Source organism: Sciurus carolinensis, chromosome 15 (assembly GCF_902686445.1).
Source record: "Sciurus carolinensis chromosome 15, mSciCar1.2, whole genome shotgun sequence".
In the NCBI taxonomy this organism is placed as follows: Eukaryota; Metazoa; Chordata; class Mammalia; order Rodentia; family Sciuridae; genus Sciurus; species Sciurus carolinensis.
The window spans coordinates 5,414,433-5,428,193 of NC_062227.1; the positions used below are offsets into that span (position 1 = coordinate 5,414,433).

Genomic DNA, 13,761 nt, shown 5'->3' on the forward strand with positions numbered 1-13,761 from the left:
TCCTGGCAGGAAACCCATGCACAAAATGGCGCCCCTCACGCCCTCTGCCCCAGCGGTGCGTGTGACTCCAGGTTCAGGTGTGTGACGTGTTCTCACTACATGCGGCCTTCCTTAAGAGTAATTAAAACTTGGCAAATATATTTTTCAGGTGATTAATAGACCCCTTTCCACTTCTCCTTTTGGGAGGTCAGTTACCAGTTACCAAAAGCAAAATACCTGCCTTCACATCAACTAGCCTGCAGCCTGAAACGGAGGCATGGGCAACTCTTCCAAAGCTGGGGCAGAACGTCTGTCGTGCCTGAAAAAGGGGACCTTACGTTTACCTGAGTCCTGAATCAACATGGCAGATCTTAACACAAATCCAATTAAAAACTTTTCCCAGGTCAACATGATTGAAAACTAAGTTCTTATATTACTACGTTAGCTATATGTCACTTATAAAAAATACAAAACTGGGTTAGGGTTGCAGCTCAGTGGCAGAGCACTTGCCTGGCATACCTGAGGCACTGGGGTTGATCCTCAGCACCACATACAAATACATAAATAAATAAAATAAAGGTGTTGTGTCCACCTACAACTAAAAAAAAGGATTTAAAAAAAGATTTTATCAGCATACTACAGTGACACAGCCACATCAATGTTTATGGCAGCTCATTTCACAATAGAGAAACTAAGGAATCAACCTAGATGCCCTTCTGCAGATGAATGGATAAGAAAATGTGGTACATATACACAATGGAATATTACTCAGCCTTAAAGAATGAAGCAATGGCATTTGCAGGTAAATGGATGGAACTAGAGAATATGGTGCTAAGTGAAATAAGCCAATCCCAAAAAAACAAAGCCTGAATGTTTTCTCTGATAAGTGGATGCTGATCCATAGTCGGGGGTGGGGAGGGAAGAATGAAGGAACTTTGGTTTATCCAGAGGGGAGTGAGGGGAGGGATGGGGTGGGTGGAGATGGGAAAGGACAGTAGATTGAGACAGACATTGTTACCATATATACATGTATGAAAAGAATTTAAAAGAATATTTATCACTGTCAAAAGAAGTCAATGAAAAAATAAGTAAAAGTTAAGAAGAATTTTTAAAAAGATTTTAAAAAATTCATCTAAAACTGATGGTGACCAGTGGTCATTTTGATGCCATTAAGCACATCTTCTCCCAATCTCAATTCCAGTGAATGCGATCGATACTTTCCGTACTCGGATTCGGGGCGTACAGAACCCCAGGATGTGAATGAACCAGGTCAGCATTATGTATGACTTCACCATTCAAGGGCTCAAGAACAGGTTGCCGGTTACATGGTGAGGTAGGAAGACGAATCCAAGACGTAGAGCAACTTACCGCCATTTTTTTCCCAGGAAAACGATCCAGCAAGGACCTGGCATTAGCCAAACATCTGATTCCTCAGTTTACTATTGTTACCTCAGATGCTTCCAAAGCAGCGTGCAAGGATGAAATCTACCCCCAGCAACCTTTGTGCTTCTGCACAAGGGCCCTTGTCACCTTAGAGATGGGGACTCAGAGCCAAGGGTCCAGGGGGTGACTGCACGAGAGCCCCAGGTGGCATGCTCAGGATGAGGCTGCCCCTGATCTCTCCCTCCTCCTGCCAGCTTGGGGACCACCCACTGTTCCCACCTGCGGAGTCGGCAGGGAGATCCATCCCCTACAGAGGACATGGGCTTCTGTGGTTTCAAGCGACTGGCCCTTGTCAGAGCGGGTCAGCTGGATGCCGGGAAGCCCTCTGGCAGGAAGGGTGGAGGCAGGGTCTGGCCTGGGTGGACCTCCTCCGCTGCCTGGGCGGTGGGGAGCCACAGCCTCTCCTGAGGTCCTTCCTCACAGCTGGGGCCGAGCTCTAAGGTCCCGGACTACCAGCCACAAACGCGAAGTTCGAAGTCCCGACTCTCCCACAGAGGAACATGTGTCTTTGTGGAGAGACCACACAGAGGAGTCAGGATCTCTGCTGCTTCCAGAATCTGGCCTGCATTGGCCCTGGAGCCTGAGTCAAATTAGAGACCCGTGGCCTCGTTATGCTGGAAGGAATTTAGGGATGGCCTCTGCCGGAGCATCAGAGCCACCAGGACTGCTTGTTAAAGCAGGCTGGGCCTCGCTCCCAGAGGCTCCGAATTGCGTAGGTCTGGGCGGCTCGGAGGTTTTGGCTTTTCTGCAAGCTTCCAAGCGGCGCTGATTCCCGGACCACACTGGAGCGGCCTGGCCTAAGGAGGGACTGGCAAGCTGCTTCTCAAGGGCCTCAGAGGAAACACTGGCGGGTCTGGGGACCAGGCGGCCTGTGCTGCCATTGTCCCATGAGAGCAGCCAGACTCGGGAACCTAACTGGGCGTGGCTGCCTGCTGACAAACCTGTACAGGAGTGACAGGCGGCCCGGCTGCAGGCCGGCCCTTCCCTGCAGCAGTTTGGCCCTGTGGCCTTGCTTCCAGCTGGGGAGTGGGGAGGGACCCCAGGCCTCTGATGCAATCCTGTCAATAAGCACCCGAGGAAATCCTCTAGGGCCCGTCAGTCCCTCATCATCGGCCGAATGGCTTTAAGTACGCATGGAAGGGGTAATTCTGCAGGGTCACTAGGGGACTTTGTTGGTGACGGAAAATGAAAGCAGCACTGTCCCCGTGAGGTGGAACAAGGAGGGAGCATCTGACACGTCTGGTAAGACAGGACAACAAAGTTCATGACGGCCAGAGACGAGCATTTTAGGGAAAAAACGTTCTCTACACAAAGACATAACCAACAAGTTATATTATTTTTTATTCATGTTAGAATTTCTATCAGTGTTTGAACATTAATATTTAGAGAGTTTGTACATTTTCACCTTCCAAGGTTTAAGATGAGAACCACCTAGGTCACATGGTAACTAAGAAGTGTTTCACGATCGCAGGGAAATCCACTCGCCCTCACTCTCTTAACACTGTTAAACGTTTTCTTTACCTGGCCGTAATTTACAATGAAAAGTGTCCCCACTCATGTCTCAGCAAAGTTCCAGACATCATGGATTCATCACATATAAATTCTTTAAAAATATACTTCTGTCAAAAGACTTGATGACTACTATGTACACTACAAAAATAAATTTTCATATAAATAAATTATATGGCATACTTTTATCTTTGTAATTGAAATGACACAAACTCATTTCCACCCAAATCGGCAGACAACGAGACCCAGTTTGAATATTAATTTCCTTTAAACTCCTTACACTAAAACCTACCATGAGTCCTTAATGTAAATGTTATATACTCTGAACTATTTAACATTAGTAAGCACTCTATACAGATAAAAATTCTGTTCAAAAGTAAAACATAGCTGTAATAGTGTTTCCAATAGAAATAAAATCCCTGCAATTTTTTTTTTGTTATAAACTGGCATGACGAATACTGTAGGAAAACATTCTTATGATACAAATTATAAATATCAGCAAAGATTTTTTTTTAAAAATTAAAACATCCAAATGAACAAACAAGACAGACGAGAGAGAGAGAGAGAGAGAGAGAGAGAGAGAGAGAGAGGGAGAGAAATTCGCTTCCTGCCAGCCCTGAGTCCTTCTTGGCCAGTGTGACCCACGGAGAAAGTCCTGTTGTACAGAAACCGAGTTGCTGCTCGGACCACCTGCTCCGCATGAGCCGGATCGGGAAAGGAGTGAGGGGCACACCAAAGCGCAGGGACACGAATTTTCTGAGCAGAGCCGGTGCCAGGAGGGCAGACAGTGTGGCTGATGGACAGGCACCCAGAAGTGCAGTGGGTGGCTGGGCCCTGGCGTGTGTCACACAGGTGGCTTCCAATCAGTACCTTACAGTTCTGCGGCACGTTCCAGGGTCTGAGGTCGCTGTGCTGCTGGTACCACTGGGGCCCACTGCCTTTCTCTTAAGGTTTTCCGTGTGAAATGGGGGTGGTGGTGGGGGGGGGGGACAAGGGATAATGGGAGCTGTTACTGGAGTGCTCCCCCGAGGAGCTCAGGCTTCGGCCACGCGGCACTTGGTCCCTAGAGACAAGTCACTGGTGTGGGTTTGCCAGGGGAGCTGTTTCCCCGACACGAGCTGGTCCCTGGCTAGAGGCAAGGAAGCCCAAACCTCAGAGCGCGAGAACAGAGACCACACAGAAGCAGACCTTTCAAAAATGACATCCGGTGGGTGACCTGCCTCCATCTACATTCTGCAGGGCGTATGCAATCGGCACCTTCCTGCTCCTCAATAAATGTCACACTGAAAAGAAAGACACTGACAACAGAGAGAAGGAGACCACGTTCTGATGGCTTTCGGAAGCCTGCACCCAACGTGGACGCGGAGAGAAGGATCCCTGAAGTCCGCACCCTGCAGGACTTCTGAGCATCGCCATACTGGAAGCTCACTGTCTGTTTTTAAAGACGACCCAGGAAGTCCCCCCAACCAGCTGTTCAATTAGGAAGAGGGGAATTGTAAATTTAATTACAACATTAAACTGTAGGGACTCAAAACATCGCCTCTGGGTTTACTGTGGGCCCAGAATAAACCCGACAGGTTTTTCTACCTGCAGCAGGGCCACGGGGGCTGTGTGTGTGTGTGTGTGTGTGTGTGTGTGTGTGTGCGCGCGTGTGTGGTGCATGCTGGTCACAAGAGGCACGAAGCTATAACTTGTAGAGTACATGGCGGCCCAGCAAGGACCCACCACAGGCCTGTCTCCTCCTCGCTCCTGGCCACCAAGAGAGCACTGGGTCTACACCCTGAGGTTCCAACGTCTATCACCAGGATCCATGTGAATGAAGCAGCTTATTCCCTCTGAAGCACGAGGTGGGGCATCTGGAGGGCAGTGTGATCGTAAGAGACGCCATGACACCAAGTGAGCATGGCTTCTCCTGGACCATCCCTAGATAGCGTGGCGAAGCTCAGGGCCAGTCCTCCACCAGCACAGAGCCATAGTGATATCGTGACCCTTCCAGCCTGACGGGGTCAGAGCCTACTAAGCGGTACAGACAGCGAGGAGAGACAGACAAAAAAAAAAAAAAAAAAAAAAAATCACAGTACGGTACATTGGGAAATCACACACGTGTTCACACATGACCGAACAGAACCACATCCAACTACCCCTCGAGAAGCCACCGGGATTGACGTGCTTTCTTCATATCTGCTCATTAAACAACAACAAAAATTATCACGCATAGCGTGTTTGAAAGTTAACAGTAACATTTCATACTACCACAGGGTTGTGATATGCAAATTTAAAATATTTTAAAACAGGAACCTTTACAAAATAATCCTATTACATAAGCAATATTTGCATAGAATTATACAGGTAAATTATACAATATTTAAGCAGCAGCAACATATGCTGAACGTTTAGGACTAAGTTAAGCTTGGCTGTGGCACAGAGACCAATGTACAAAGGGAGGCCCCGTGGCCCCGCTCCACGCAGGAGCGGGAAGCCCCGGGCCACCCCGCCTCACACCATCCCTCTATATTACACATGTGTACACCTCTTAAATATTTATAGAAATATCTGACAAAATAATACAGTGGGTGACAGTGACGGTGAACTGCTCTCCTGGGGCGGCTCCGCGACTCCAGGCGGCTCTCCTCCAGCAGTTCTGGAAAGGGGCGGGGCGGGGTCCAATCTTTGGCCTCTTTGCTTCAGATTTCGATCACCCTTTAAAAGAGAACCAGACAGGCCGTCACAGTGAGGGCAGCTGGGTGCACGTCGACAAGGCGGGGAGCAGGGGACGGGGCTCGGGACCGGAGAGCAGGGCCGCAGTGGGCGGCGCCCGTGGGTCCTGTCCTGCCTGCACCTGGGGTGTTCAGGTGCTCCCCACACACAGGGCGGGTGCCTCAGGTGACTCAGGGTGGCGGGTTGGGGCACCGCCTCCTCAGGCTGGGCTCAGGGGCCCAGGGTGCAGCTGGACTTGCGCCCCCGGGAGGACACACATGCACACGCTGGCCTTGCCTTGGGGATGAAGGGCCCTGGGGTCCAGCTTGGGACGTGCCAATGGCCAGGGGCCCCCGGAAGACAGCCCGAGAGCCCGAGCCCTGGGCGGCACGCACCTCAGCTGGAGCTGCCTCCCCAGGTTCTCTCCTCGCAGTCCACGTCCTGCAGCTCGATGACTTCCACCTTCGAGTCCCTCCTCTCGCACCGGACGTGAAAAGGCACGTGGGGGTCCTCGAACAGCCCAGGGTCAGTCTCGGGGTAGCCCTCGTAGCCCGGGCAGAGCCCGCCTCGGGGGTTCCGCCCAGGCCCGGGCCCAGGCACGGGCGGGGGGTGCACGGCAACAGTCACAGAAGCAGAAGCCGTCACAGTGGTGATGGGCTGGCAGTAGCCAGGCACGGAGCTGCCCAAGGCAGTGGACGCTGGGTTCCGAGGGTTGTGAGGACGGGCCCCCCGGGGGCCCAAGCGGTCCCTATTGCTGGGGCCAGAATGCCCTTCAGTAGGAATCTCAAAAGCGTCTCTGCGCGGTCTGTAGGGGGGTGGCCGCAAGCCTTCTCTGGGGGCATCCCTGCGGGGCTGCTGGCTTGGCCGTCCGGGGGGCAGGGACCCCGAGTCCAGGTGGGGCTGCTGTCGAGGGTTTGAGGGTGGGTGATGCCTTGATTCGGGATGGACCACCTGCAGAGGGGGAGGGAGGTCAACACAGGTGGGCAGCTGCCCAGGCTGGGCACTGCTCCCCCCAGATCTCCCAACCATTAGCCCCAGGGAGCCCACAGGGACCTTCCACCCACAAGAGAAAAGCCCTGCAGCCGCCTGGGGGACATGGCTGAGGAGGCTTCCTTGGGATCCTATTTCCAGGCTTTCCCGGACACAGCTGGCTGGACGCAGGTGCCTCTGCTCACAGACGCAGGGCTAGGCAGGAGGGCGTCCCAGCTGCCTCCTCCAGCCGCCTGCCCACCCTGTCTGCTGGGTCTAGCCGGACCCTGGACTCCTCTCCTGAAAGCTGCAGGGTCGCCCAGCCCTGCCGCTGGCAGGACTGTCCGTCCCCACCCTGCTGAGTGTGGCAGCCACCAGACACGTGGTTCGGTAAGTTTAAACAAACTAAAATGCAAAATGCGCTTCCTCGGTCACACGAGCCACATTGCAAGTGTCCCTCAGCGTGGCCAGTGGCTACTGCATCGGAGAGCGGGGCGAGAGCACATCCGCCATTGCCGAAAATCCTCTCGGGCAGGGCGGCTCCGTCTGCTTGTTAGGAATCTGGTTTCTGGGTCTCTATACAAAGCACGGAGCAACACAGTGGCCACATCAATCAAAAGGACCGTGACCAACTTCAAAGTCGTTCAGCTTGTACCTATTTTTAGGCTCCTGCTGAACAAAACCAGATTCACACTGCAGCTCAGCAGGCATCGTCACGGGGGGCGAGGGCAGGACAATCTAGGTTATTTGGTTGGCCCCGCTCTCTTTCACGGAAGGGCTGCCCTGGCCTGGGACTGGAATACCCGTTTCCTGGCAGGATGGCGGGGGGCCTTGGTGGAGCAACATGAGTCTTGGAACCTTCCTTGGCTCCTGGAAGCTGAGCTCTGGGCCTGGGGTGGGGGCAAGGCCGTCCTCAGGAGCATGGGGAGGGCCAAGGAGCTGTGCAGCTTGGGGCTTCGGAGAAAGGGCTCCTAGACCCACGCCCGACCCTGGGGGTGACTTACAGTGGACCGGGCGAAGACTGGGTTTTCTGTGGCTTCCACGATGACTCGGTGGGGCGGACCCCCGGGGCCCTGCTGAGCCTCGTAATGCCGCAGCTCCTCGCTGATGCCCGACACCGTCGTCTGAGAACTGTACTCTGAGTCAGAGGAGTCGGACCCATTGTTCGTGTGGCCAGGGGGCACGGCAAACCGGACGACACTGGGGGGCGGCTCAGGGGACGGGGTGGGCAGTCGGTCCAGGCCGTGGGCTGGGGACACCTGTTTGCGGGGATTCCACATGAAAAGTGTTACTATCCCTCTACCTGCCGCCCATCTCAGAGCTCAAAGCACAGCACCGTGCAGGGGTCTCTGTCCCCTGTCCCACTACCCATCTCTCTGCCACCTGGGGACACTCAGGTCCCACAGCTGCAGCAAGGTCTTTCACAGTGGAAAGGCGACAGGGGACCCTTTGCTTCCATCCTGCCCGACCTTTCACCCTGAGTGCACTGTCTTCATTCACAGAGTCCTAAGACGCAGGTGGCTGTCGGCTGGCTTAAAACAAGGCCGGTCCTGCTCCCGCGAGGCTAAGAAATGGAAGAGGGAAAAAGCCTCGCCATTCGATGTTTGTTGAAAAGGAAAACAGTCTGCAGAAGCAGATATCCCTAGATAGCTAAATCCCAGTGGAAGGACGGTGCCCGGGCGCAGGCGAATTGGACGCTGTGCTTGGCCTGCTTACTGACCTCAGGGTAGGGTCCGAAGAAAGACAAAAGAACTGGAAGCAAAACCAGCCCGTTGAGAACACCCAGGATTGTGAGGATCGCCAGGACAGCAAAGAAATACCTGGAAGGCAGAGAAACAGGAATCCTCAGTGCGACAGAGGTCCTCCAGGCTGCCCCTCGGGTCCCCAAATACTGCAGCACGCCAACCCCCCAATGAACAAACCCACCCCACTGAAACAGGGCTGCAGAACCTGCGTTCAAATACCACAGGAGATTCGGTTTTTGTTTCTTTTCTTTTTTTTAACCTTATGACTCTGAGGACTACATTCCACAACCCAAAGTGTTAGTTGGTGAAGGGAAGAGAAAAAAAAATTAGTTTGTTAATTTGCTGAAATCTCCTGGCATGTAATGTTATTTATGAATGTGTTACACAAACACAAAAATATGGAATGCGAACTGAATGGCTGGGCAAACTGAAAGCACAAACACAATGCCGAGGGGCCCTGCTCGCGAAAACCCTGCAGAACAAACAAATGAAGTGAAGGGTGTAGAATTGAAACCATTTGGCCCAGGAGGAAAGACAGCCACTTCTGCAGGCAGCTAATCCACTGTGAAATGCCTCTGCCTCTTACGGCAGCATCTCTAATTAAGCCTCCAGTGGATCAGGTAAGGCTGTGCCTGGGCTTTCACTAGTCAGAACTTTTGCCCAGGAGTCTGTGAGCTCCAGTTTTACCCAACAGCTCCAACTGCAGTCTCCTTAGAACACAGGAACCAGCTTTCTGCAAAGAAAGTGCCGCCCATTCTGTGGGAGCCGGGCATTGTGCTGGGTGAGGGCCCTCCACAATGGCGGGCTGCTCTGCCGGCCAGTCTTTTGTTGAACAATTTAGCATCTCTGAATACTCTTGTTTTGCGTCAGCCAATTCAAACATAAAGGCCACAGCACCATGGCAGAAGAGGAGAGCGCACAGGCAGTCCCGCTTTCCCACCATTGAGGGCCGGGTCTGGGCTCCTCCACCACGCCGCCGAGGTGAACCCCGCCAGCCCGGCTCGGGACGCTCGGCACAGCGCAGGGTGCGCGCTCCACGCAGGGAGGCAGCTCTGGAACTAATGATTTCGAGGGCTTGGATGGAAGCGGGCTGGGGGAGGGAGGGTGGATCAGGATGTTCTGGGCAGAAGGAGGGCAAGGTATCTAGCCGTTAATGGTCCGCTGGATCATAAAACGGGACAGGACCCCCAACTCTGCCATGTTGATGCATGTTTCAAAACTAGATGAAAGGGAGAGAATCCCTATAAAAATACAGATACCGCACAGCTATTGTAAACATGAGAAACTTCTGAGCTGCATTAGTAAAACACCAAGCAGCCAGTGTCTTGCTCTAATGTAAACTGCTGGAACGTTGGGCTGAGGCAGATATCAGTGGCAGGCATTAAGACATTTACATCCCATCCATTTAGCTGGAGCATAAACGGACCAATTAGATGCCTGACGGCTTCATGTATACAACGTCTGCTGGGCAAGGGCTCTATCAGGCTAATCCATCCTGTTATGGAAAACGGGAAGCCCTTTTAAGTGCTGGAACAGGAATCCTGAGGTCTCTGGATGGGAACAAGCAGCCCTGGTATTCTATCCTCAGCTCTCCCCTGGGGTGCTGGGCTTCCTTCCTGCCGGATGCTCACGGGACCACTGCACCCTGTGCAGCTCCCTGCTCCTCCTGGTTTCGAGCCACCTGGGAATCTGTTTCTCTCCTCACAGGCCCCAAGCCACAGGGAAGGGTGTAGGGGGGCCCATGTAGCCCTGAGTTAGGCAAAATGACACTTGGGGATTTTCATTCCATTTGTGCTCAATGAGAAAGTAATTACGCAAAAGAAACTATTTGGCACTGGGCTTTTAGACCCTAAAGAGACAATGCTAATGTCTGAGTAAATGTATACTGAGGAAATGAAAGTCAAAGTCAAATTAACCACTTAAAACAAAACAGGCCCAAACCTTTATCTAAGTTAGGCAACTATCTAGTTGGTATTGGCAAACACAAATTTGCTAATTGGCTGGCCGAGGCTGTGCATGGGTCTTGCCTGGAGCTGGCTGGGAGCGCAGATTCCACCCTTCCCTGCCCCCAAAAATCTCATCTGCATTTAAAGAGCCTCAGATGACTTAGAAGTGTATGTATGGTTCCAGAAAAGTGTTGGTCTACACTGAAACAGCTCTTCCACTTCTGCTCGCTCCAGTCTGAAACCAGAGTGAGCAAACTGGGGCACACATTCGGGAAGGCTGGCTCCAGGAGGCTTGCCTGCCGGATGGGCTGTGCTGCAGACACAAAAACCAACCGTGGCTAAAACTCCGAGTTAAACCCTCCCCACCCACACGTGCGTGTGCACACGAAGCCTGGTCAGCTCCTCTGCAGACTGCAGCACCCTCGACCCAGTCCTTTCTCATACCGGGTTCTGCCCTGTCATGGTCCTTCTTCTGCACCCTTCTCCTTACCAACAAGCCTGGCTTTGCTGCATGACAACGTGGTTGAGTTACATCCAAAAGGAGCCACCTCACCATGCCACAAGCTATCTGGAGAACAGAACTTCTCTCTGCAGGTCTCTAGCTTCTTTCCACAAAGTCACAGTCTTACTTCGATCAACCAGAAAGCGCAAGCCTGCCTCCGGTCCCAAAGAGAAGAACCGGGACCAATTTTGGATTTCCAAAGGGTGACACCAAAGTTACCCGCTCACCGCTTCCTAAATCTCAGTGGGGACTTGAATGTGATACCTGGGCACATTATCTTTGCTTCTTAAAAGAATAAAGTCTGCATGACCATTATAGGTATTTGTACATTTCCCTTTCCACAGTTTTGAAGGAGATGAAGTAAAGTTAAATGTGGTCAATTAACAGGCACCTTGGTCCCCTCTGCAAACATTCTTAACCCCAGACGGCAACAGCCAGGACGCTGGGGGTTTCAGGCTCTGGAGCTGCCTCTGCTGCTAGACCCCTTCCCTCCACCCACAAGGGCTTGGAAGAGAGCCTGTCTTCATGCCTGTCACCACGAGGAGGCTGGGCCCCCACAGGTGCTGCAGTCTGCAGGCACAGGAAGGCCCAGGCAGCAAACAGCACAGAGCGAAGCCTAGAGGGCTTCGGGATTCGCCGCCGTTCCCGCCCTCACTTACCTGACGATGAAATCAAACTCAGACCCTGCCAGCATCAGCACTCCGAGCAGAGTGGACACAGCACCGTCCAGAACGGGCGCGAACATGTGCTCCAGGGCTAGCACGGCCCTGCGGTTCTTATCGCCAATGGCTGTCAGAAAGGCCTGCGGGACGAGAGGAGTCCGTATGGTCAGGTCCTGGCCGCAGGTGGTAAAGGCTTTGCTTCGCCTGGGATGCTGTGAGCTGCCTGCAGTGATCTCTAACTCTCCCTCCTCAGTGAACAGTGGTTCCTGGGATGCTCGGCGGGGTGGCTCAAACCTAGCTCTGATCCCGGCTTTGCCACTCGGCCCGGGTCCTGGTGTCAGGGCACCTTTGTGCTGACGTAAGTCTTGAGCAAAACAAAACCCCAACCACAAAGTGCGTGGGGACCTCTCCTTTCACTGCCATCTCTCTGCTCACACGGAGACCCCTAGTTGGGGAGCACCAGCACTCTGGCCAATGTCTGAGACGGTCAAACTCTTGTCTCCCCAAGGGATCAGCCTGGTGTCACAGGCAAATGGGTGCTCAATGCACGACCCCTTGTGATTATGCCAAGAGAAGTGTCACCGTTGCAAACTGAGCACCACAAAGGCCTCGCAGGAAGGACCTAATTTTCAGGTCCGCCCAAGCCTGCTCCAGTGTATGTGGACGCACCCCTGCCGCCCCACGCTCCTTGAGCTCCTCCAGGGCAGGAGTGCCATCCATACTGGGTGGGAACATGGCAGAGGAGGATCAGGCAACACCAGACTGTGGGGGAACGGGACCCAGGACCCTCTGGATGTGGCTTACTGATTGTCCCTGCCACAGTGGGACTCAGCAGGGAGGCCTGTGCCTGGCCTGGCATAAGTTTCTCTCTGTTCAGTGGTTTGGGCTGCTCTGGGATGTTCCAGGAGAGAGCTCAGAGAGGGCTGGGAACCTCTGCAGGGGGCATCCCCCTCCCTCATCTGCCCTATGCAAGGACAAGAATAGTCACTTTTCTTAAAAAATGAAGGAACACAAGTACACACACACTCCTATGACTCTTATTTTCCCTAAAATGGGTTCAACTCTTTCCTGAGTTGGGAAAGACACCAGGATCAGCAGAGCTGCCTTCTGCTCTTGGGAGGAAAAGAGCTTGGAACCCTGTTGCTCTGTGTCATATGTGGACCATGAAGCCACTGCCCACCTCTCCCGCGGCGTGCAGTAAGATGCAGCAAGGTGACGGGGACCCCTACGTCCCTCAGGATTCTCAGGGAAGAAGAACCTTCTTTGTTAAGTCTGTTCTGTCATTTCACAAGCCCTGGAAGAACAGTGATGTCTAAACAGTTTCACGTACAAGAACACCATGTTCTGCCTGTAGACGGTGCTCCTGAAAAGCTTCGAGGAGGAGCAGAACAGTCTGAAGCCTGCAGTTTGCATTTCCAGGATAAAAACCCGTTCTGGAGCACCCGTTGGCAATGCTAGCTCAAAGGCGGGGACTTTCGTTCCCAAAAGAATAAATGAATTACACACAGGTCCATAACTCACATGCAAATATCTCCTTTCTGAAAGAAAAGGGATTAGAATCATGTGTCTTCTAAACTGGGCTGGTAGACTCTTCATTAAAAAAAAAAAATCTCTGTCCTCTGAGCTCCATGGAAAAGTAGTCATTTAAGCAGGCTCCAAATTTAGAGCATATCCTTTTTATAGTATCAGCTTTTAATCAATAACTGCAACCAAACATTCCTTTTAAACACCAAAGTTTATCATCTCTGAGCTGCATAACAAAGACCCTGAACCAGAAATGGCACAGGCAGGAGAATGAGCGTGGGCACGCACACACCCAAGGGCAAGGAGCAACGTCTGTCACAGAACTGCCAGAGCAAGGCAAAAAGGACATGGTCCAAGTCCAGCGCTGGAGATCTGGGTAGGCATCCCACCCAAGCCTCCACTCAGTCAATGGGCCTCAGGGAACGCCCACCACCCGTCCCCGGGCCGATGCCATCAGCACGTCTGCAAGCTGCTACGAGGCTTTTGAACAGTGCTCAGCACCGTGGAGACAGCAGGCACATCTCTTAATCAAACCACGCCCATCTACCGGCATGGGCGTGGGGGCGGGATTTCCTGTTGAAACCAACGCTCCTGCTCTTACTGCCTGCCGTCATGAATTTAGAGGCCAGGAGGTCGGGGAGCTGGGTGGGTGTGCGTGGCAGAGCCAGCACCCTCGTGCTGAGCACCTGGGCCTTGGCGCACGGGCCCGAGGGTGCGTCCCTGGCTGCCAGCTCCTCTCACCCTCCATTAGGCTGTCCCCACCAGGCCTGTCGGTGTGGTCTTGT

At 52.9% G+C, this 13,761-nt stretch overlaps 1 protein-coding gene across 6 annotated transcripts in view; it reads right to left on the minus strand.

Annotated features, from left to right (window-relative positions):
- Positions 1–2,746: 2,746 nt before the first annotated feature.
- The window catches only part of Ptch1 (patched 1), a 67,647-nt gene continuing 56,632 nt past the window's right edge, over positions 2,747–13,761 (minus strand). For all 6 annotated transcript variants that reach the window (XM_047526185.1, XM_047526186.1, XM_047526187.1 and 3 more), the window contains 5 exons: positions 11,450–11,592; positions 8,318–8,417; positions 7,602–7,856; positions 6,024–6,579; positions 2,747–5,631 (listed from right to left, as the gene is read on the minus strand). In XM_047526185.1, the coding sequence (XP_047382141.1) occupies positions 6,025–6,579; positions 7,602–7,856; positions 8,318–8,417; positions 11,450–11,592 (1,053 nt within the window). In that variant the 3' untranslated portion in view covers positions 2,747–5,631; position 6,024. The remainder of the gene's footprint in view (positions 5,632–6,023; positions 6,580–7,601; positions 7,857–8,317; positions 8,418–11,449; positions 11,593–13,761) is intronic.